Raw genomic sequence first — 23998 nt, 5'->3', positions numbered from 1 at the left:
CTGGGAATATAGCTTGAGCAAGGGACACATTGACAATGAAGAGTAGGAGTGAGAGACCATCTCCTGAGAGAACTTTGATGAAGGACGAGAAAAAGACATAATCTTCATAAGAAATAGCTTTGAGGGAGTGGAGTATGTCGGCAAGATCTCCAAGAGATAGGGCATTAAATTATGATAATTGCGGGATTCAACAGTGAAGTGAGGGACTATGAGATCAGGCAGGCTTGGTGCTGTTGATGTGATGCTGGATTGTCTGTTTTTTTTCACTGTAGAAGTTATTACCATTGCACTTTTCTGTAGAATGAGGAATAGGCTTGTCTGGTAGGGGGTTGACACAGTGCTTGATTGTCTTGAAAAGCATTCTGCATTTGTTAGTGGCTTCATTGATGGTGTTGATGTAGTTCTTAGCTTAAGCGGAGGTAATGGGCCGCAAGGAGATTTCAGTATCATGATGGCATGAGGAGTTCTGGTTTGCTTCCATTTTCTTTCCTGCCTGTGGATGAATTGTTTATTTTCAGCAAAGTCTTATAGTACCAGGGACCTGAAGGATTCCGCTTGTACCTGCATGTTGTAATTGGGGTGTGGATGTCCACATAGTTTTCAAAAACAAAGTTAACGTTTGTTGTGTGTTGGCAGACGTGGAGCTGATAGGGTGAGAGGTTAGTTCAAGAATTAGGTTGTCCACAGGGCAGTCTTGAATGATGAGATGGTATGGTCTTCTCCTTTTGGGTGACTTTGGTTTTTTGTTAGGATACGGAGCTGGGAGATAATGATGGTGAAGTGGTCAGTCCAGGGGTATGGGTTGTTTGTAGTGGATTGTTGGTGATGTTGAAAATACAAGGTTGAGAATGTGGCCTTTGGAGTGTGTTGGTTGTGTAATATGCTAGTTCACGTTCAGAGTATCAATAAGGTGGGGGATGGTGTCTCTAGCTTTCTTTGAACCTGTGTTGTCTGTGAGGTAAAATTCACCCAATAGGGCAGCCCTGCCAAATACCACGCATCAGGCATTAGACTAACGCAGTTAAGTGTGGTGGTCCGCATCACCGCTGCAAAATGAGAAGTCACACATTTATAGAGCCTGATGTCTCCTGAAGTTGCTGGCAAACTGAGACAGGAGCACCGCTATTGGTGCACATTAAGCAAAGTACGGACCGCGCGCTGCTCAGTCAGCCGCGCACAGTGTATGACATACGGCACTACACTGTGCAGTACAACTGCACAGATCTGCTTGGGAGTTATTTGTTTACAATAAATGATCTCATCTGCTTACAATATATAATCTCATCTGCCGGAAGGTGGTTCCTGTCGTGCCAGCCAGGCTGGGCTCAGCTGTGCTCTAACTGGCTCAGGCTCCAGCCCTGTGGAGGCCATCGCAACATTGTCTATTTGCCACCTGAGAAGGAATTGAAGTCAATAAGTGGGTGGCGTGAGCAGACGGAAGTATGTTTGTAAGTTTAGTTTTGCAGTGTGCCACCGCTTGCACGGTCACATTTGCCTCTCATCTTGATGCCATGCGACCGGACCAGGCTGCTGGAACTGCTTGTTGCGACTGTGGGTCTCAGTGACTCTCAGCTCTAGGTCTTCAGACTCGTACTGGCTACTGAGGTTAGTATGTAACTTATGTATAAATAAAGTCGAGTGACGTGATTAAAGGACATTATTAATATATTTTTCCACTCTGCAACTAAAAAGTGCTTAAGAGCTCTGGCCCCCGCAGGCTGGTTTAGGTAGCTTTTGGCATGATTCTGAATGCTTTGGGAGAGCGGACGGAGAATCACAAGTTACTCATACATACCGAATCTATAAATTATGTTTTTTGACACTCAAGTGTGCGTTAACATGAACTACTTTCAATTTAGCTGATCTGGGACGTGGCCTGTGGCTTGCTGCAAATGTTGATTATTAAATCCATGCTTGTGTTTACAATCAGAAGAGGGACGCTCAGTGAGGGCTTCTGCTGTTCTTGGCCTCCCATTACACTCATGGGAGTGCTAGTTTGAGGATACAGAACACGCCCTAATCTCTCATCGTTCTTCAGTGCACAGGCCAGATGCGGCTGCCTTCACTATTTTGAGCCACACGCAAGCTTCTGTTTGCATACACTGTCTGCAGCCCTTCAGAATAATTTCTCCTTTGCATGTCAATAACTAGAAGACAGACGTGTTCACCGTCTCCTTCTCTTTTGCTAACTCATGTTTTAAAAAGGCACAATTCAGGGAGGGGCGCGTTGGGGGGAGTTGGGTAGGGTGGGGGGGTACTCGCGGGCGAATTTCTTTGAAGTGTTGGTATAACCTTTACCCTTCAATGTAGGCTGTGGTAGCTGGGGCCTTGGGGTATAGGGTTGGTTGGGTTACGCTTGGGCGAGGTTGAGCTTGTTTCACTGTCAATTTGCCTGCTTAAACTTATTAAATAAAGTTATTTAAAAAAAAGGCACAATTCTGTTCATGCTCTAATTAGCAATTCTGAATTCATTCAATGCTCACTCAAATCAGGAGGAATATTTGATTTTGATCCACATAATCTATGCATAGCATTTTAAGCGACATGTTTTTCTTTTGGAGAAAAATGTGACCTTTAATTGCAGGTCCCCATTATAAAAACTATAGTTAAAACTGGCATGAGAAACGCCACACCAATTACATTCTAGTTCTTGGAGATCAATGTTATTGCAAAAGCCAATCACTAGAGCCAAAGTGAGTGTACTGTGGTAATATGTGAGATACCGAGTAACAAAATACATCTCTGCTGGGTTTATTGCACTGTAATAGCAATTATACATTATATCCAGGACCACTGGAACTATACAATTGTTCGACTGCGATGATTTTAGCATAATTACAGATTTGCCGCATAATCCATCATCTGTTACATAATCTGCAGATTTTAGGACGTTTTTTTCTTATTTCTAGCTCTAACGGTTACAAAATTACTAAAAACGAGGCGTCACATGTTGCTGTGCAGTGGAAGGCCCTCTGCAAAGCTGGACTGATCACTTTTTTGCTGCTTATTGCTATATTTGGGTGTTAAACTGGTACTAATGAGGTGCAATCAATGCCCATACAGTATTACCAAGTTTAAAAATGATGAAACATGGAAGTGATATTACAAAATGTGCCACGTTTTGCCTCATAATTTGCCTTTTCTTGCTGCATAATTTACTCAACACTGACACATAATTTGGTCCTCTCCTGCCACATAATTCCAGTGGTCCTGATTAAATCCATAGTCACTTTTAATATATGCTTTTCACAATAAATACAACCAACCTCGCGCATTTGCATAGCTTCTCATATTAAACTGATCAGGCCTATTACCTACAGTAAAATTGATTTGAATTATTTTAGAGAGCTAGCAGCTGAGCTAAAGTATTTTGAAAAAATTACAGCCTATGTGCCATGGCCTCTCACTCTCCTGAAGTTTGCCAGGAGTTGCGGTGGGCTAGACAGCGCTCTGAGTCCGCGAGTCAACTGACCGAAGTGACTGAGTATTTATGATAATTTATTAGCAGGCAGCTGAGATCATCAGCGCTGATGCCTCTCACATCCTGTTTGGTACAGTCGGGTCTGACAGTGCCCTTCCATTTCTGGTGCTTTTCAGCAGTTTCAGGATCTTATTAGAGTTTCTTGTTGCTCAAATTGGTGTAATTTCTGATATTTATAGGTTTCCCTCCTCTTCATTGCTTGATTTTGCTTGCAAGGAAGTGTCACTCATATTTACACTGATATTATGAAAATGTCACACATAAGCAATCTGAAATCTTGGCAGCTATGAGAGAGAGGTGTGGATCTGTTGGATAGAAGAGGTGGTGAGGAGACGTCCTTCTCTATCTCTGTACCTCCCCCTGCTGAGCTGCAAACCAGAGCTGGTGAGGACTTCCTTCTGCTCCTCTGCCTCTCCCCTCCTTCCTCCTCTACCTCTCGAGTCTACTGAGTTGTAATTCAGGGCTGGTGGTAACTTCCTCTGCTTCTCTTCTTCTCCCTGTTTCTACCCCCAGTACCTCTCCTCTCTGTAGGTCTTGCTCCTCTCCTAAGTTGTTACTCAGGGATAGTGGTAAATTGTTATTGTGTTGTCTGCCGGTATCTCCTCCTCCCCTAGTACCTCTCCTCACTATGTGTACCTCTTGCTCCTAAGAGGTAACTCTGGGCTGGTTGTAACTTCATCTGATTCTCCTCTTCTCCGGTATCACGCCCCAGTACCTCTCCTCTCTATGTGTACCTCTTGCTCCTAAGTTGTAACTCCGGGCTGGTGATAACCTACTCTGATTCTCATCTTCTCCCTGTCTCTCCTCTTCCCTCAGTACCTCTCCTCTGTATGTGTACCTCTTGTACGTCTCCTAGCTTATAACTCAGGGCTGGTGGTAACTTTCTCTGACTCTCTTATTCTCCATGTATCTCCTCCCAGTACCTCCCCTCTCTATGTGTACCTCTTGCTCCTCTACTAAGTTGTAACTCAGGGCTGGTGCCACCTTCCTCAGATTCTCTCATTCTCCCAGTACCTCCTCCTCCCCCAGTACCTCCCCCCTCCCTATACTCCCTCTTCTCTCTGTACCTCTGGGTCAGGGCTGATGGTAGCCTCCCTCGGCTTCCTCCTCCTCCCCCAGTACCTCTCCTCTCCCTATACTCCCTCTTCTCTCTGTACCTCTGGGTCAGGGCTGGTGGTAGCCTCCCTCTGCCGCCTCCTCCTCCCCCTGTACCTCTCCTCTCCCTATACTCACTCTTTTCTCTGTACCTCTGTCTCAGGGCTGGTGGTAGCCTCTCTCTGCCTCCTCTCTTCCCCAGTACCTCTCCTCTCCCTATAACTCCTCTTCTCTCTGTACCTGTCTCAGGGCTGGGGGGTAGCCTCCCTCTGCCGCCTCCTCCTCCCCCTGTACCTCTCCTCTCCCTATACCTCCTCTTCTCTCTGTACCTGTCTCAGGGCTGGGCGTAGCCTCCCTTTGCCACCTCCTCCTCCCCCCCCTGTACTTCTCCTCTCCCTATACTCACTCTTCTCTCTGTACCTCTGTCTCAGGGCTGGAGTGACCTCCCTCTGCCTCTTCCTCCCCCAGTACCTCTCCTCTCCCTATACTCCCTCTTCTCTCTGTACCTCTGTCTCAGGGCTGGTGGTAGCCTCCCTCTTCCTCCTCTCTTCCCCAGTACCTCTCCTCTCCCTATACCTCCACTTCTCTCCGTACCTGTCTCAGGGCTGGGGGTAGCCTCCCTCTGCTGCCTCCTCCTCCCCCAGTACCTCTCCTCTCCCTATACCTCCTCTTCTCTCTGTACCTGTCTCAGGGCTGGGGGTAGCCTCCCTCTGCCGCCTCCTCCTCTCCCTGTACTTCTCCTCTCCCTATACTCACTCTTTTCTCTGTACCTCTGTCTCAGGGCTGGAGTGACCTCCCTCTGCCTCTTCCTCCCCCAGTACCTCTCCTCTCCCTATACTCCCTCTTCTCTCTGTACCTGTCTCAGGGCTGGGGGGTAGCCTCCCTCTGACGCCTCCTCCTGCCCCTGTACCTTTCCTCTCCCTATACCTCCTCTTCTCTCTGTACCTGTCTCAGGGCTGGGGGTACCCTCCCTCTGCTGCCTCCTCCTCCCCCTGTACCTCTCCTCTCCCTATACTCCCTCTTCTCTCTGTACCTCTGTCTCAGGGCTGGGGGTAGCCTCCCTCTGCCGCCTCCTCCTCTCCCTGTACTTCTCCTCTCCCTATACTCCCTCTTCTCTCCGTACCTGTCTCAGGGCTGGGGGTAGCCTCCCTCTGCCGCCTCCTCCTCCCCCAGTACCTCTCCTCTCCCTATACCTCCTCTTCTCTCTGTACCTGTCTCAGGGCTGGGGGTAGCCTCCCTCTGCCGCCGCCTCCTCCCCCAGTACCTCCCCCCTCCCTATACCTCCTCTTCTCTCTGTACCTGTCTCAGGGCTGGGGGTAGCCTCCCTCTGCCGCCGCCTCCTCCCCCAGTACCTCCCCCCTCCCTATACTCCCTCTTCTCTCTGTACCTCTGTCTCAGGGCTGGTGGTAGCCTCCCTCTGCTGCCTCCTCCTCCTCCTCCTCCTCTCTTCCCAGGATCCTTCCCATCCCTCTCTGAGGGTCAATATACAAAGTAAAATGCCGGGTCCTTACCAGCCCCGAGCCCCGCGGCCTTGCAATGTCTGCGGCGGAAGAAGAGCCTCTTCCAGACAGGAACAACACATCTCTGAGCATGCGCAGATCATCTATTACTCCACTAGTCATCATACGCGTCTCAGCGTCTGAGCATGCGCAGATCATCTATTACTCCACGAGTCATCATAGGCGCCTCAGCCGCTGAGCGTGCGCAGATCAGAGGTACCGGCACATTATAAGTATCTCAGCCTGCGAGCTTGTGCAGATCTCATCTTCTACACATTACAGTCCTCTTACGCATGCGCACACCTGCATTCCTGAGATCTCCCAGCTTCAAGGCTTGTGTTGCGATGCTTTCATGGCGCTATTTACTAGTAAAGAAGGTTCATTCTGAGCAGTCATGTATTCTTTTCAGAGTGTTTCTTGATTTTATTACCCCATGTGTATTTACATGTTATGAAACAAAGAACAGTCTTTATCAATGTGCGCGTCATTGTATTGAAACAAGTGAAGCGAGTGTGGCGTAACGCCCAGAGTTGCCTACTTTGGAGTTGGGAAACCAGGTTCGAGTCTTGGCGTTGGTTTAATTTCATGTGATTGTGGGCAAATCACTTTATCTGCCTGTGCCTACCAAAATGAATATGTTCTTGTGTAATGTAACTAGTGCTCCTGTAAAGCGCTCCAATACCTACAGGTCGAGTTCCCGCGTGTAATGTTGGGCCCGGGGCCTGGAAATAATGACACTCGGTACACACAGGTATGCAAGTGGTGGTCAGTGCAATGCCTGCCACGCCCAGAGCCCTGGGCTTTTTATTAGCACTAGTGCGTGCCGTCCGAGGGGACGTCGGGCGCACCCAACTCCGGCTACGCAAGGGGGGGGGGGGTGAGACCCTGACACACGCGCGCGGACCCTCGGGCTATGGTTCGGTCCGTCGCGCAACATTACATTCCTCCTTTACCCAGAATTGAAAACTCAACACAACTCGTCGCCTATCGCGACTCGAAAACAGCTTTAGCAGTCTCTAAAGAGTCTCATGGAAAACAAAAGAACAGTCTTACTTGGTCGGTTGTTGGAGGGGCAGCCTTCCTTCACTCCCACAGCTGACAGCGGGCCACAAAGTCTCTGTACCTCTGGGACGGTCGCGGGTGCGGGCGTAGGTGATACTGGCCCTGGCTGCGCCCATCTGATTGGGTGAGAGACATGTCCTCTGATCCGCCCGCTTCCACCGAGTCTGGGCGGCCTGGCGCCGCTTGTGGCACCTCTTCCCGTCCTGTTGACGCTGAGGGGGTATTGTCGGCGCTCTCCGCCCTCTGGGGTTCTTCCGCTCCTGGGGTTTTCCGAGAGCTGTGGGATGGGGTTGGGTAGTGGTCTTCCAACTCCGGGAGGTCTTCTTCCTCATTTTGCGGGGCTTTCTTGAAGAACGACACGTTTCTAGTCACTTTTTCACCGCCTCTGGCGGCTGTGATCAGGTTCCCTTGTACATCGGTGACAATCCATGGGGCCAGTTCAAAGGGCAGGCGGAATTTTCCCCCGGGGTGCCGGTCTTTCACTAGCACATGGTCGCCGACCTGGATTGTGCTGTCTGACGCTCTCCGCCGCCGGGAGGCTTCTTGGTTCGCTTTAAGTCGATTTTCTGTGGAGCGGTTGGGTGGGTCTGGTGATGACTCCCACACAGGATGGTGCGGGATAGTGTCCCGGATCGCTCGACCCAGACACAGGTGGCTCGGGGGAACCCCGGTGGTGCAGTGGGGTGTCAGCCGGTACTCTCGCAGGAATTGGTAGAGGGCTAGCTCGACGTTGACGCCGTCTGCCAGGGCAATCTGAATAGTTTTGTTTAGAGTCCTCATCAGTCTCTCAACCTCACCGTTTGCCTGCGGCCACCGGGGGGTGATGCGGCGGTGTTTAATGCCGCGGGATTGCAGGTACTCGGCCAGTTCCGTGCCATTGAATGGTGGACCGTTGTCTGTGCGCAGCTCACTGAGGAGTCCGTGGGTGGCCATGACTTTTTCCAGCTTGGGGATTACGTCCGCCGCTGCAGTTGAGGGGACAATCTCCACTTCGGGGTACCGCGAGTAGTCGTCTACCACAACTAGCATGTGCCGTCCTCCAGGGAGACTGCCGAAATCGGCGCTGGCTCGCACCCACGGCGAGATCGGGCCCTCTTCCGTGATCACGGGTGCTGGGGGGTCGGGTAGGCTGGTCGCCAAACACACCGGGCACCGCTGGACCGTGTCTTCCACCATCTTGTCGAGTCCCGGGAACCAGAGCTTGCACCTGAGGCGGTTCTTCGACTTGACAATGCCTTGGTGAGCGCCATGCGCCAGGAGGGCGGCTCGTTGGGTGAGGCTGCCGGGGAGCACCAGGTGGGGACCTCTCAAGAGACACCCTTCGGGGGACACCGATAATTCATTCCTGACGATGTAGAGCGCTTTCAGCGCCGCCTGAGCCTCGGGCGTGCGAAAGGATGACGGGCTTTGGAGCGGCCTCCAATCTCCAGACGCGACCGCTCGGATGGCCATCTGCAGGCAGTCGTCTCCTTCTGTAGCCAACGCAACCTCGTTGAGGGACATCGGCAGGGGCCGGGACCTTTCCACAATCATCCGGACATATTCCTCGGTAGCGGCCGCCTCCGTGGCTTCCATGTCCGTGGCCGGGCGGGCGTGTCTGGACAGGAAATCTGCCGGGTTTCGGGCGCCTGGTCGGTACTCCACAGTGAATTGGAACTCTTGGAGCTGGAGGACCCATTTCTCTATCCGCAGGGGAGGGCGTGATGACGAGCCTTGGAACAGCGGGACCAGAGGCTTGTGGTCAGTGATCACCACAAACGGGTGTCCATACAGGTAGATGTGGAAGTGGCGACACCCCCACAGGATCGCGATGGCCTCCTTCTCGATCTGCGAGTACCGCTGCTCCGTTGGCGTGAGTGTTCTGCTTGCGTATGCGACGGGGGCCCATTCCCCGCATCTTTGCTGCTGGGCTAGCACGGCTCCTAGGCCTGTCTGGCTGGCGTCCACTATGAGTTGGGACTCGAGCCGTGGGTCGAAGTAGGCCAGGGTGGTGTCGGCCGAGAGCGCCTCTTTGGTTCTCTGGAACGACTCTTGCTGGGCGGGGCCCCACTCCCAGGTGGCGGAGGCTTTGGTGAGGTCGCGGAGGGGCCCCGTGAGGTCAGATAGGTCGCAGATGAACCTCCCACAGTACGTGACCATTCCCAGGAAACTGCGGACAGCTGTCACGGAGGTAGGCGCGGGGGCCGCGTGGATGTCCTTTACCTTATCTGGGTCCGGGCCTATCCCCTGGTCGGAGAATCGGTATCCGAAAAAGCTGATGTCTTTGCGCAGGAAGTCACATTTGTCTCTGTGGAGGGTCAGGCCTCGTTCCTGCAGCCGGGAGAACACCGCTCGGAGGCGTCGGATATGTTCATCCAGGGTAGGGGCATGGACGAGGATGTCATCGCTGACGTTCAAGACGCCCTCCAGCCCCTGCAGGACATTCTGGATAATGTTCTGGAACACCTCCGCGGCGCTCGAGATCCCAAAATTTAGCCGGGTGTAGCGCCAGAGGCCGGCGTGCGTGGAAAAGGTGGTGATTGGGCGGGAATCGGGGTGCAACGGGATCTGGTGGTACCCCGACCTCAGGTCCATCTTGGAGAACCATTTGGAACCTGACAGCTCTCCCACGATGTCGTCGATGGTCGGCGTCAGGTGGCACTCGCGCCTGATGGCCAAGTTGGGGACGCGCATGTCCACACAGATCCGCACTGCGTCCGGCTGTTTCGGTTTTTTCGCCACCACGATGGGTGACACCCATGGGGTGGGCCCGCTTACCCGTTCGATAATTTCCGCTTGTTCCAGTGTCCGTAGTTCTGCTTCCACTTTGGGTCGTAGGTGGAACGCGATGCGTCGATGCCGGAGGGCTACCGGGGTAACTGTCTTGTCGATGTGGAGGTGTACGGCGGGCCCTCTGAGGCACCCGATCCCGTCGAATAGGGCTGTGTGCTCCTGCACCAGATGGTCAAGGTTGCTTGTTTGGACCGTGAGGGCGAAGTGGATCAGGCCTAGGTCTTGGGCTGTCCGGCACCCCACTAGGAATCCCGTCCCTTCCTGTGACACGTATATTTTGGTTGGCAGCCGAGTGGTGTCGTGGGACAGGTCAGTCCTGAAAGCCCCGCACAGGCGTAGGGGGCGATGGGTGCCGTAGGCATACACTTGCACCCTCGTGGGCCGGAGTGGTGGAGCGCTCCTCAGAGTCCGGTACACGCTGGCTGACATCAGGTTGATGGAGGCACCGGTGTCGATCAGGGCCGGCACGGCCTGGTCCTGTACTGAGACTGTGCACATGGGTCCGGTTGACGGGGACGCGGCCAGGGTGTTGAGCATCCGCACGACGTGCACCGAGGCGACATCCGCTTCGTCGTCGTCATCCATGTCGCTGTTGGTGGCTGTGCTGGGCAGGGGTGCCAGCTGTCTCACCCTCCTGGGCGGGCCTCCTTGCTTCTTCCTTGATGTGGACAGGCACACGCTCGCAAAGTGGTTGGCCTTGCCACATGCGCTGCAGATTTTGCCTTGGGCCGGGCACGCCCCTTTATGAGGTGTCGCTCCTCCACACCACACGCAGGCTCGGCTGGGAGACGATTGGACCGGCTTCGGGCTCCTCCGCTGGGGGTGCTTCGAGCGGGTGTCCGCTACCTCTGCCATGATGGCGCACACCGGTTCCGTTTTGATGGCGACTGCCGGCTTCGGTTCCATGTGCGCGGCTCTGGCCTTGGACAGTTCCTTCGAGCGGCCTAGCGTGAGGATGTCGCGCATTGGCATATTGTCCGCCTCCAGTACTCGTTCACGGAGCTTGGACGACACGCAGCCTTGGATGAACTGTGCGCGGATCTCGTCGTCCGCATCGGGGAGCGTGCACGTGCTGGCCAGTTTTTTGAGCCTGGCGTAGAAGACGTCCACCGACTCCTCTGGGAGCTGGCGGGCTTGGCGGAGCAGGAAACGTTCATAGTCTGCGCTCGCAAACGGTTCAAAGTACGCTGTGATGGCGTCGCGTAGCGTGGCGTAGGTCATGGGCGGCCCAGCTTCCACCACGTCTTTAGAAATGTCATGTATCGCCTCACCTCCCAGGTGCAACAGCATGGCGCGCCTCCGCACCACTGCGACTTCCGCCGCCACGAAGTAGTTCTCCAGACGTTCCACCCATTTCTTCCAGCGTGCGGCTTGAGACGTTGGGGTGCCGGTGACCTCGAAAGGTTCGAGGGGAGGTACTGTGGCCATGGTCGCAGAGAGCGGCAGCCGGGGGCGTCACCGACTCACTGTAGGGGGCACACTGCACACCCAGGCGTTGTCCGCAGGCAGGCAGGTCAAACGGAGGGCCGGGGGCCCGTCGAGGGGGTGCAGGGCCAGCCAGGGGCTTCCTTCGCCGGAAAACGGGCCTCACGCGAGATGCGTGGGGAACGGCAGGGCCGGGCCACGTGTTGCACGCGAGATGCGTGAGATTCGGCAGGCGGGTCCCAGCGTTCCGCGCGCGCAGGCCCCGTAGCAGAGGCAGGCAGCCGGAGGAGGAGGAACCAGTCGTCGCCGGCCTGGGAGGCAGTCAGGAGCGTCGGCACACAGGTGAGGGCCAGCCGGGGACCTCACAGGGCTGCCAGGGGGGGGGGCCAGGGCAGCGCAGGGGCCGGGCCAGAAGCAGGTGGCAGGAACCGCTCCTTGGGCAAGAGCGAGGGTTCGGTGATTACTCGAGGGGGTGGCGGGACCACCTCGTCGCCAGTGTAATGTTGGGCCCGGGGCCTGGAAATAATGACACTCGGTACACACAGGTATGCAAGTGGTGGTCAGTGCAATGCCTGCCACGCCCAGAGCCCTGGGCTTTTTATTAGCACTAGTGCGTGCCGTCCGAGGGGACGTCGGGCGCACCCAACTCCGGCTACGCAAGGGGGGGGTGAGACCCTGACACACGCGCGCGGACCCTCGGGCTATGGTTCGGTCCGTCGCGCAACATTACACCGCTATATAAAACTGCAAAAAAAAAAAGCAGATTTCAACAATCGGACGTTATCATTGCTCCCTGTTGTAAGTTAATAGTTATGCTGACTAGGTAATATTTCCTTAAATTGGTAGGGCCTGCATTCTAGTGTTGTCATGTTTTAAGGGTTATTGATTGGTGAGTTGGATGCTGGCTGAAGAGGAAGCACCAACCGCAGTCTTCTTGTACAATATAGGTTAATTGGAACGCCGTTCTACGCGTGAGTCTACTTTGTAACATTGGCGAGGATCTTCAGCTACGTCATGTTGTAGAAGCTGAAATAAGAAATAATACCACACATACGTCTCTCAGCACAAAAGATGGAAAGGTTTATTGGAGACCAACAAACAGTGGATTAACATGCAGCACGGAGACATCAGCAAAGTCACTGACTGTCCAAAGAGGTGACGTGTCTGACAGTTTTTATAGGCCCAAACCACAAAGGATGTAGCATCATATCATACGTAGTACAAATGAAGCATAGTTAATTTGACCGATTAGCAAAGACCTAAGCAGTGCTATATCATTTAAGGTCCGAAACATCAATCAATCAATCAATACATTTATAAAGCGCGCTACTCACCTGTGAGGGTCTCAAGGTGCTGAGGGGGGATGGTGTAACGCCCTGAACGTCTCAGGATCGTTTAACAGACACGACAATGTGAGGACGCAACCACTAGTGAAGGGTTAGTTGTTTTAATGAAGGCAAATATAATACAAAGAATAAACAAAAGTTATAGTCACTGGAATCCTCCAGGCTAAGTACGTTACCAGCCCACAGCACGGATGGTCCTAACCGTCCTCTGCATATACGCCGGTCCCGGCGTATGCCAACAGAGGGCAGAAATGAAATGGCCGACAATGCCAATCGGTAGGCTGTGAGGGGCACGAAGAGTGTTGGGGAGAATCGAGGAGTCAGGGAAACACCCAGCCGGGGTCTCTACCTGAAGGGAGCAGCCGCTCAACCTCTTCCTCAGACTGCACCGGGACGCGGAGTCACCTCCTGGTGATGCGTCACCGATACCCCAATCACAAGCAAGAAGACTGAACCGAGAGCAGCCGCTCGATCGATCCTGTGGACTTCCGAGTCTGTAACGCGGCAAACACCTCCTGGTGTGCGTTACAGCTGGCAGTCCCTGTGTCTCTGGTCGGGCTGGGAGTTACGACTCCAACCAGCAAAAGCGCCACTGCGCTTGGACTCAGCCGAGTCAAAAAGCGAAGCTCAATGGTTGACCGGTAGAGCTTCCGGGTCCTTCACAGGTGACGATGGGGCAAGACACGGCCCAGGGAGTAACGACTCGACCTACCTCCGTTCTTGCCTTACTGGAGCACCACTCCGGAACACTGCTCTTCACGAAGCAGGTACGTCGGTGTGAACACAATATCCGACAGCGTTGTACCTCCCGGTTCCTCCCTTTATAGGGCGTGTTTTCCTTGAGTTATGTAACAGCTCTCCTGTTTACATAAGGGCGTGTTTCCTTGAGTTATGTAACAGCTCTCCTGTTTACATAAGGGCGTGTTTCCCTTGAGTTATGTAACAGCTCTCCTGTTTACATAAGGGCGTGTTTTCCTTGAGTTATGTAACAGCTCTCCTGTTTACATAAGGGCGTGTTTCCCTTGAGTTATGTAACAGCTCTCCTGTTTACATAAGGGCGTGTTTTCCTGGAGTTATGTAACAGCTCTCCTGTTTACATAACCTCTCAACCGCTAAGCATCCTGGGAGATGTAGTCCGTTTTCGCTGGTTACCGTTTTCCTCCCCTCGTATGACAGGAATTCTTGACAGATGGGTGGGGGGGGGTGCTGCTACTGCTCGAAAAGCCAGGCCTTGAGGTGTTTCCTGAAGGTGAGATGGTCCTGGGTCATTCGTAGGTGTGCGGGGAGGGAGTTCCATGTTTTGGCTGCCAGGTAGGAGAATGATCTTCCTCTAGTGGTGGTTCTGCGAATCCGTGGGACGGTGGCGAGGGCGAGGCTGGCGGAGCGGAGCTGGCGGATGGGAGTGTAGAACGAGAGGCGGTTGTTGAGGTATTCGGGGCCCGTGACGGGCTTTGTGTGCGTGGGTGAGGAGACTGAATGTGATCCTCTTGTTGACGGGGAGCCAGTGCAGGTTTCTCAGGTGGGCGGATATGTGGCTGTGGCGAGGGATGTCGAGGATGAGTCGTGCGGAGGCGTTCTGTATGCGTTGTAGTCGTTTCTGAAGTTTGGCGGTGGTTCCTGCGTAAAGGGCGTTTCCGTAGTCCAGTCGGCTGGTGACGAGGGCTTGGGTGACGGTCTTTCTGGTTTTGGTGGGGATCCACCTGAAGATTTTCCGGAGCATGCGCAGGGTGTTGAAGCAAGAGGGCGAGACGGCGTTGACTTGCTTGGTCATCGTGAGGGAGGAGTCCAGGATGAAACCCAGGTTGCGTGCGTGGTCCGAGGGTGTCAGCGCGGAGCCAAGTGCTGTGGGCCACCAGGAGTCGAGCGACGTGAGTTTCATCCATTCTGCAACGTATTTCATTCCTTCCTGGAGGTTGGTTTTGGCAGCGGCTGGGTCTTTGGTGAGGGAGAGTATCAGCTGGGTGTCGTCGGCGTAGGAGATGATGTTGATGTTGTGTTTGCATGCGATGGCGGCGAGGGGGCTCATGTAGATATTGAAGAGGGTTGGGCTGAGCGAGGAGCCTTGGGGTACGCCGCAGATGATCTCTGTGGCCTCTGAGCGGAAGGGAAGGAGGCGGACTCTCTGGGTTCTGTCAGAGAGGAACGAGGAGATCCAGTCCAGGGCCTTTCCTGGGATCCCGATGTTGAAGAGGCGGGTTATTAGGGTGCGATGGCCTACGGTATCGAAGGCTGCCGAGAGGTCCAGGAGGATGAGGGCGGCTGTTTCTCCGTTGTCCATTAGGGTCCTTATGTCGTCGGTGGCTGCGATGAGGGCAGTCTCGGTGCTGTGGTTGGCTCGAAATCCGGACTGGGAAGTGTCAAGCGAGTTGTTTGCCTTGAGGAAAGCTGTCATCTGTTTATTGACGGTCTTCTCGATGACTTTGGCCAGGAAGGGAAGAAGAGAGATGGGGCGGAAGTTCTTGAGGTCTTTGGGGTCCGCTGTGGGTTTCTTCAGAAGGGCGTTGATTTCTGCATGCTTCCAGCTCTCGGGGAAGGCGGCTGACGCGAACGAGATGTTTATGACGTTCCGGAGATGGGGTGCGATGATGGTGTCGGCTTTGTTGAAGATATGATGGGGGCATGCGTCGGAGGGGGAGCCGAAGTGGATAGAGTTCATGATGTTGGCCGTGTCTTCAGTGCTGATGGGGGTCCAGGCGCTGAGGGTGGTGGTAGGGGTCGCTTGTTCGGTGACTGGAGGCGGAGTCTGGGGTCCGAAGCTGTCGTGTATTTCTGCGATCTTTCGGTGGAAGAACGTGGCAAGGGAGTTGCAGAGTTCTTGTGACGGTGTGATGTCGTTTTTGCTGGCGCTGGGGTTGGAGAGCTCTTTGACGATGTTGAAGAGTTCCTTGCTGTTGTAGGTGTTGTTGTCTAGTCGTTCTTTGAATGATATCCTTTTGGTGGTGCGGATCAGCTGGTGGTGTTCGCGAGTGGCGTTCTTGAGGGCTGTCATGTTAACTGTAGTTTGTTCGTGGCGCCAGTTTTTTTCGAGGGTTCGGCAGGATTTCTTAGATTCTTTGAGGGCGTCTGTGAACCATGAGGTTTTCCTGTTGCCGGTCATGCCTGGGGGTTTTTTCAGTGGTGCGAGGTCATCGGCGCAGTTGGTGATCCACTGTGCGAGGTTGTGGGCTGCGTCGTTGGTGTCGGCGGTGTAGGCTGGCGGGTTCTGGCTCAGCGAAGAGAGGAGCTGGTCTGTGGTGATTTTGCTCCAGCGTCTGCGGGGTATTTGTTGCGTGCGGTGGTGGGATGTGTTCTTTTTGAAGGTGAAGTGGATGCATCTGTGGTCGGTCCAGTGTAGTTCAGTGGAGTGGCTGAAGGAGACGTGGTTGCTGGCGGAGAAGATGGGGTCGAGCGTGTGGCCAGCGAGGTGGGTGGGGTGTTCACCAGTTGCTTGAGTCCGAGGTTGGCGAGGTTGGCGAGCAGGGTGGTGGTGTTGTTGTCGCTGTTTTTCTCCAGGTGGAAGTTCAGGTCCCCTAGGAGGATGTATTCTGGAGATGCTAGGGCGTGCGGGCTAATGAAGTCGGCGATGGTTTCGCTGAATTGTGTACATGGGCCCGGGGGTCTGTAGATGAGCGTTCCTCTAAGGGTGGTCTTGGGGTCGGTGTGAATCTGGAAGTGTAGGTGTTCGGCGGCAGAGAGTGTGTCTTCGGTGATGGTCGTGATGTTGATGGTGCTCCAGTAGACGATGGCGATTCCTCCTCCGGTTTGGTTGACGCGGTCCTTCCGGGTGATCTTGTAGCCGTCCGGGATGGCTATGGTGATGTCGGGGGCCGAGGAGACGTTCATCCAGGTTTCCGTGAGGAAGGCGACATCCGGTGCTGTTGTGTCGAGGAGGTCCCATAGTTCGACGGCGTGCTTGTGGACGGAGCGTGTGTTGAGGAGGATGCACTTGAGGTGGTTGTTGTTGTGAGGTTCGGCGGGTGGTCTGCAGGTTCGGAGGCAGGTGTATTTGCAGGCTTGACAGGTGAAGGGTCCGTGGGTGCGCTTCAGGGTGGCTTGGTAGCAGGCGGGCATTGAGGGCGGAGGAGTCATACCTTAATCGAGTGGCCTGGCTCCGGCGGGGGCCAGGGGTTCTGGCGCTGGGCGCGGTCCAGGCGCAGACGGGCACAGACAGGCTCGCCTTTGGCGTGCCTTCGGCACGCCAGCGGCGCAGCCGCTGCACGGCCTCCATATGAAGGGCTGTGGGAGGGAGGAGCAGCTGGGAGGCGGGAGCGGGGCGGCGAATGGGACGAGCGGGGGGCGGGGTCGCAGGGAAGCAGCGGCGGGAGTGAGAAAGGCACAAAGGTAAAACGGGGGAGCAGAACAGAGGGGTGAAATCGGGGCAAAAGGGCACAAAAGCAAAACGGGGGAGAGGGGGCACAGAGGCACAGCAGTGGGGGAGATCAAGTGCAACGGGCAACAGGTGGACACAGAAGTAAAAACGGGAGACAGGACACAGAGGCGAAATCGGGGCAGAGGGACACAAAAAGCAAAATGGGGGGAGGGGGCACAGAGGCACAGTAGTGGGGGAGAACAAGTACAACGGGCAGCAGGTGGACACAGGAGATACAGAACCAGAGGGGCAGGACTTACGTAGTAGCACAGTTAGAAACACAGGCAGCGGGCAGCAGCAGTATCAGCGGGGCAGCGTCACGGGAGGACCGCGTGGCGGCTGGGGGGGCGACCTGCCTGAGGACAGGGTCAAAGGTCGCTCCCTTCACCGCTGCGTGGCCTCCATATGAAGGGCTGTGGGAGGGAGGAGCAGCTGGGAGGCGGGAGCGGGGCGGCGAATGGGAAGAGCGGGGGCGGGGCCGCAGGGAAGCAGCGGCAGGAGTGAGAAAGGCACAAAGGTAAAACGGGGGAGCAGAACAGAGGGGCGAAATCGGGGCAAAGGGGCAACTAAGCAAAACGGGGGAGAGGGGGCACAGAGGCACAGCAGTGGGGGAGATCAAGTGCAATGGGCAACAGGTGGACACAGAAGTAAAAACGGGAGACAAGACACAGAGGCGAAATCGGGGCAGAGGGACACAAAAAGCAAAACGGGGGGGAGGGGGCACAGAGGCACAGCAGTGGGGGAGAACAAGTACAACAGGTGGACACAGGAGATACAGAACCAGAGGGGCAGGACTTACGTAGTAGCACAGTTAGAAACACAGGCAGCGGGCAGCAGAAGTATCAGCGGGGCAGCGTCGCGGGAGGACCGCGTGGCGGCTGGGGGGGCGACCTGCCTGAGGACAGGGTCAAAGGTCGCTCCCTTCACCGCTGCGTGGCCTCCATATGAAGGGCTGTGGGAGGGAGGAGCAGCTGGGAGGCGGGTGCGGGGTGGCGAATGGGAAGAGCGAGGGGGCGGGACCGCAGGGAAGCAGCGGCGGGAGTGAGAAAGGCACAAAGGTAAAACGGGGGAGCAGAACAGAGAGGCGAAATCGGGGCAAAAGGGCACAAAAGCAAAACGGGGGAGAGGGGGCACAGAGGCACAGCAGTGGGGGAGATCAAGTGCAACGGGCAACAGGTGGACACAGAAGTAAAAACGGGAGACTGGACACAGAGGTGAAATCGGGGCAGAGGGACACAAAAAGCAAAACGGGGGGAGGGGGCACAGAGGCACAGCAGTGGGGGAGATCAAGTACAACGGGCAGCAGGTGGACACAGGAGATACAGAACCAGAGGGGCAGGACTTACGTAGTAGCACAGTTAGAAACACAGGCAGCGGGCAGCAGCAGTATCAGCAGGGCAGCATCACGGGAGGACCGCGTGGCGGCTAGGGGGGCGACCTGCCTGAGGACAGGGTCAAAGGTCGCTCCGTTCCTGACCACGTGTCCCAAGTAGGCAGTTTCTGGGACTTTCCACTGTAATGTAAGATATCAGACTGGTACAATTCCAGTTAATAATTGCAACAAAATAGAAATGACCAGAAATATTGCGAAATGGGATATGCTGAAATGTTTGTGTCTAAGCGAACATCTTCCTTTGTCACGTATCTTGTTTCGAGCAAGCCTTGCGTTACTAAAGCCGTTTCTCTGAAGCAAAGGAAAAGTGCAAGCATCTTGTGCAGTGATTTTCACGTCAACTTAACAGGGCCTAGAAGCTTACTGCATTTGGTATCATAAAGAAAGATGGCTTCTACAATGTATCTTATTGGAAGACTGCACTACAGGTTGGTGTGAGGACCTGAAGATCATCACAGACTCTTGCCGGGAGCTACGGCTTCAACTTGGTAACCGCGACATAGACATTCGATTGAGTCAAGGTATTTGGGTGTTGGAGAAGTTGAAGCGTAAACAGTTACCTTGCTATTCTTTGAAAATACTTTGGATTTGTTTAAATTTTCATCACCAGCCGGTGGAATAGGGTTGGGTGCCGCCAAAGCGATCGCCACGCATTGGAGTAATCAGGAAAAGACGTCCTCGTCCAGAAGTATTTTCAAAGAACAGACGACCCTGAGGGGTGTCGGCTGACACCTCCACGAATAAGGCACAGGGAAGCCATTCAATACACTTCCGTGTCACTAGGCTGTCATATCCCTTCCTGTCCTGATGAAGACCCGCTTTAGATGCTTACAAATCTGCACTACATCTTAGGGTCGAAACGTCGACGTTGCTAGTTCAACTTGTCCACGCAATCCCACAACTAGAATAAGGAATACTATATCCTGCTGTGGTCTATGTATCTGATGTTGGACTTCTTTTGTAAAATCTCGTCCATCTGTGTAAATATGTGTTATATGTGTTATTTTTGTACAGCACCATGTCACTAAACACGATCAGTCACTAATTGCTTCACAGTCCACGTGTTTTATTATTTTCTTTGGACAGCCTTATATATATTTTCTTGATGTATACAAAGAGTAAAAAAGGAATTCATTTTCTGAACTTCTTTCATTGTTATGTGTGTGCTTAGTTCCCTTCATTGAATTATTAGTGAAATACTTATGACTTTTATTAAGTGTATTAAGTACATTAGAAACTAAGCTTACATGACTCCCAACAGAACCACTGTTTGTGTTTCACATATACTCCCAGGTTCTGAGGGTTACTGGGTTACCCCATTATCTTTAATGTGGATACCTCATCCAAAGCAGCAGCATATGGTTGTAGCTCAGGGGTGTTTTTTAAGCGTAACCAAATGAGCAAGGTGTAGCTGTGCTTTTTGGACAATTGAGAATCTACCCAGATCAAATCTCAGCGGTTACAGGGGGTTACTCTGTGGGAGAGAGCAAAGTGATCTCAGAAATTTATTTTCGGTCACTAAGAGTGCATCCAATTTTTTTAACCCTCAGAGTTCTGCCCCATAAAGAGCTGCTCCTACTGCTTTGTGATGGTAAGTGCAGAGGGGAGCAGCTAGTGGCTTGCTCGATGAGATAGTGTGCTCCTTGATCAAAGCCCCTGAGATGCACCTTAGCTGGAGGTTCTGCCTCTTAACATGATGTCTCCAGGAAAGGTCTTTGGAGAGAGTGATACCCAAGTAACCAAAGTTACTCACTCTCTCTAATGGTTTTCCCTCTAGAAAAAGCTTTCCCTTTAACAATCGGTGAGGGTTAATCATTAAGAGCTTGGAATTTGCAGTGTTTATCTCCAGACCTCTTTGTGCGCAAAAAGACTCAAAGCATATTAGGAGGGGTGGCAGGCCACTCGGGGTCTTGGAAACGATCAAAGTGTTGACTGCAAAAAGTAAGGTTGTCACCTTGTCCCCCCCAGGGTCGGTGCATCGGCTGGGCTCCAGGCAAGAAACTGGACAACACCATTAATGAAGAGTGAGAAGAGAGTGGGGGCCATTACACATTCTTGTCGGACCCCTCGGTCGACCTTGATCGGGTCTGAGAATTTACCCTGGTTTCCCCAACATACCCTTGCATAGTTGTTCTCATGCAGGCGAACGGTCAGTGACAAAATTTCAGGTGGGATACCCATTTCCTTCAAGAAACACCAGAGTTTGTGTCTGGGGATAAGGTCAAAAGCAGACCGTAAATCAATAAAAGCTACGTATACGCCTCCCTGAGAAATTGTCACTGTCTTCCAAGTTAGTAATAGGAAACGGAAAACCTGATAGATAGTGCTGACTTTCTGTCTAAACCCGGCTTGAAAAGGGGTCAGAATGTTGTTGTCTTCTATCCAAACTTGGATTTTTGTAAGAAGTGCTCAGCCAAAGACCTTTTGGGCACTGTCGATCAGACTAATAGGTCTATAGTTCGAGGGCAGTGAGCGATCACCCTTCTTGGACACTGGGATTGCCTCTGCCCCTTTCCACGGAATTGCGGAACCGGCGGCTATTCGGTTGGCCAGGGCCAGGATATACAATGACCAATTCTCAGTGTTACTGAGAAATAAGGCGCCAGGGATAGCGTCCGGACCGGGGGATTTGGATCCAATAATTGCATTAATACTGGTTCTTATTTCAGCTAAGGAGAAGAACCCATCAATCTCAGAGCTGTCATAATCGACTGTTGGGTCTCCGTTAGGAGTAACAGGCCCTCCAGTGTATGGAGACGAGAAGTGGCGATGCCATTCCTCGACGGCAATATTATTGTCAGGTGACTGGGACCTGTTTTCCTCATCCCTAGTTACTAAAAGCCAAGCATCGCTGATCAGTGACCAACGCTCCACTTCCCAATACTTTTTGGCTTTGAGAATCACTTCTTGTAGTTTCGCCTGGTTTCCCTCACTTGAATTACGTTATTTGATCGGATTGCGGAGGCCAAATGGGTTCTAAGGTCCCTGTATTCTCGTGTGAACCAAGCAAACTGCGATTTTAAACTTTTTTCCCACCCTGAGAGTATCGTTGTATTTTAAAATAAGTGGCCAACAAGTTAAAAAAGTTAGTGTGGCAGTCAGCAATCTTGGCAAGTTCACCCAGGGGTTCTGTCAGACTGAGCATCAATTTAGTACAGGCCTCCAAGTTGGTGTTAATTAGAGCTAACTTCTCTGGGTCCATTGCTACATGAGCCCCTTTAAGCCGCTTGTTATCATTGGTAGAATGAATCACCCTGGTGGCAAGAGTGGCATCAGACGAATTAGGGCGTCTAGCCCAGGGAGAGATTAGGGTTAGCTCGAGGGGATTGTGATCACTATCCGTAGTAGACCCTACAACCATGTGAACAACTTTGGGCCATAATCTCAGGTCTAACAGAAAATAATCAATTCAGCTCATATTGGTGGTCCGGTTAAAAGTATTTGCACCTAACTTATCATAGTTGGTTCACCCGTTAGTAGCCCTCAAACCAAATTTAAGAGTTATTGCATTAAGCTGCAGTGCCGTTTTGGGCCATTTTTTGATAGGAGTAAGATCCAGGGGGGAATGAGTCATAGCTCCTCCTCCTCCTTGCTTCCACACAAGTCCTCCTGCCCTAGCAGTTCAAAAGTGACATTAAAATCTCCTGTGATTATTAATGGCAATAGAGTATCTTTTGCATCTAAGGGATTCCCCAAATCCTGAAGGTGGATGATGTGCTTCCCGCTTTCGTTGCTCTGGCGTACACATTAAAAAGATCAACCCCCAACCCATCTTCTGCCCTCATCTGGACTGCCAGTATGTCTGGGCTGCTGGTCTTAAGTTCTTTAACAGAACAGTGGAGGTCGATTTTGATTACGATTAGTAAACCTCCGCTTGGGTGCACAGATTTATTACTAATCGCAGAGCGATGGAATGTGATGTACCCTGGGATAAAGATGGGCGAAGGAGACCACGTTTCTTGTAGAATACAGATGTCATACTTTTCTACATATTGGTCCAATGGGCAAGTGCGAGTTTGGTTGTCACCCCGCCAACATTCCATGACAGTAAAGAGAGTTTAGTAGTGTGAACTCTATTGGCTAAAGCTACAGGATTTTCACCCTCTCCCAATTCTCCTCTATAGGATCCAGTCCGGTGACCCAGGTGACTGCCCCCCTCAAGAGCCAGTGGATGCGGTCAGGCACCCATCACCAGTTGTAGTGCGCAGGGCAGTGGCTAAAGGTAAGGTTGGAACATCTGTGCATATTGTCTCAGAAAAGTAGGAAAGTGAAGTGGAAGGAATACTAAAGAGCCTGAGAGCAAAGTTTGGCGTACAAGTCAATCATTTGCATCAAAATACGAATCGGGGCTCTGCTGGTGTATCAGGCAGTGACTAGATGACAACAATGGGTGCATTAGTGAGCGATATTTCATCTGTATCCCAGTGTAAGTGGAAGGATTGAAGATCGCATCCAGTGCGATTAGATCATGGGCCAGGTTTGCATCGCTAAAGAGCAGTTCAATACAGTCTGTCAAGGAATTGATTCAATTAATCCTTTTTGCCCCACAAATGACTTCCCTGATTATTGAGTGGCACCCCCTCACATGGCGTATCCAATGTATACTTTTGTTAATAAGGAAGTCTTTGTTTTCATGGCTCACGGGAGATGATAATCTGTGGACATTGGTCCAAAAAATACTCTTAGGGGCCCTTGTGGTGAGTTTCGCCTACAGGGTATATCCCGATGGAGGCGAGCATCAAAGAGGGAGGAATTGGGAGACCACAAGATGGCAGCTGGACTGGTGTATGACTGTGAATAATGTTGGCATAGGACATAGTATTCCAGAGGGTCAGAGGGATTCTTGCTGATAGAATTTGCAACAGATACTAGAGATGGAACAATTGGACTATCAAGGGTAGTGGTGGGGGTCAACGATTTTACAGGAGGCTGCTAAGATGGTTGGGCTTCTATATCACCTTTATTTACTAGCAATTTGATTTGTTCCGTTAGCTCTTGGACTGCCTTTTTTTAGAAAATTTACCTCGGACCTCAGATCAGCTATAGTCTTATGTGGATCTCGGCCCTTCAGAACCTGGTCGGTAGAGGCAATCTCATGTATGGACTGTGCTGAAGTATCTCGGGCCCTAGGTCAGCTCTCGATTACTGTCTCCCATCCTCTAGGCTGTGAGACTCACCTAGGCCCATCCCCACTACCACCGGGGGCTCTTGCATGAGCTAGAGCGGGAGAAACCTATCAGAGAGGGTAAGATCGGTAGTTAGAGTAGTAACAGCTGAAGCGTAGTCAAGTACCCTGGTAGGGAGTTCAGAACTTATCACCTCCTCTACCTCTTCTACAACATTGTTATGTCGTAAATAAAATATTACGCGCTCAGAATTTCTATAATATCAATATGATCATGCATAAAGCAAGAGGCTGAGTCTGTGGTATCATGTTCAACAAGGGCTTTAATCAAATAACTCGAGTTATAGGGAGAATAGTTCCATCACCACAAGGGATCAGGACCAGGATTCTCAAAAAGATATTCTCAAACATTATTCACAGAGTACAGTATATATATGTTTGTAATAATATAC

At 52.4% G+C, this 23998-nt stretch overlaps 2 protein-coding genes across 15 annotated transcripts in view; both read right to left on the bottom strand.

Annotated features, from left to right (window-relative positions):
- The window catches only part of LOC146822519 (uncharacterized), a 237470-nt gene extending 231281 nt beyond the window's left edge, over positions 1 to 6189 (bottom strand). For 8 of the 14 annotated variants that reach the window (XR_014963323.1, XM_085613639.1, XM_085613636.1 and 5 more), the window contains exon 1: positions 6088 to 6179. Coding sequence is in view for 5 of the 14 variants with exons in the window: in XM_085613649.1 (XP_085469775.1) it covers positions 6088 to 6168 (81 nt within the window). In the remaining 9 variants the exon portion in view is untranslated. Of the gene's footprint in view, positions 1 to 6087 lie in introns of all 14 variants that reach the window. The other 6 variants (XM_085613645.1, XM_085613644.1, XM_085613648.1 and 3 more) reach the window with 4 other exon arrangements.
- The window catches only part of LOC146822518 (uncharacterized), a 266233-nt gene that overhangs the window by 173584 nt on the left and 68651 nt on the right, over positions 1 to 23998 (bottom strand). The gene's annotated exons all lie outside the window — the stretch shown is intronic.

The sequence above is a fragment of the Triturus cristatus genome, chromosome 6, assembly GCF_964204655.1.
Source record: "Triturus cristatus chromosome 6, aTriCri1.1, whole genome shotgun sequence".
Taxonomy (NCBI): domain Eukaryota; kingdom Metazoa; phylum Chordata; class Amphibia; order Caudata; family Salamandridae; genus Triturus; species Triturus cristatus.
The sequence above is the reverse complement of the archived record's forward strand: the minus strand, read 5'-3'. Positions and strand labels throughout refer to the sequence as shown.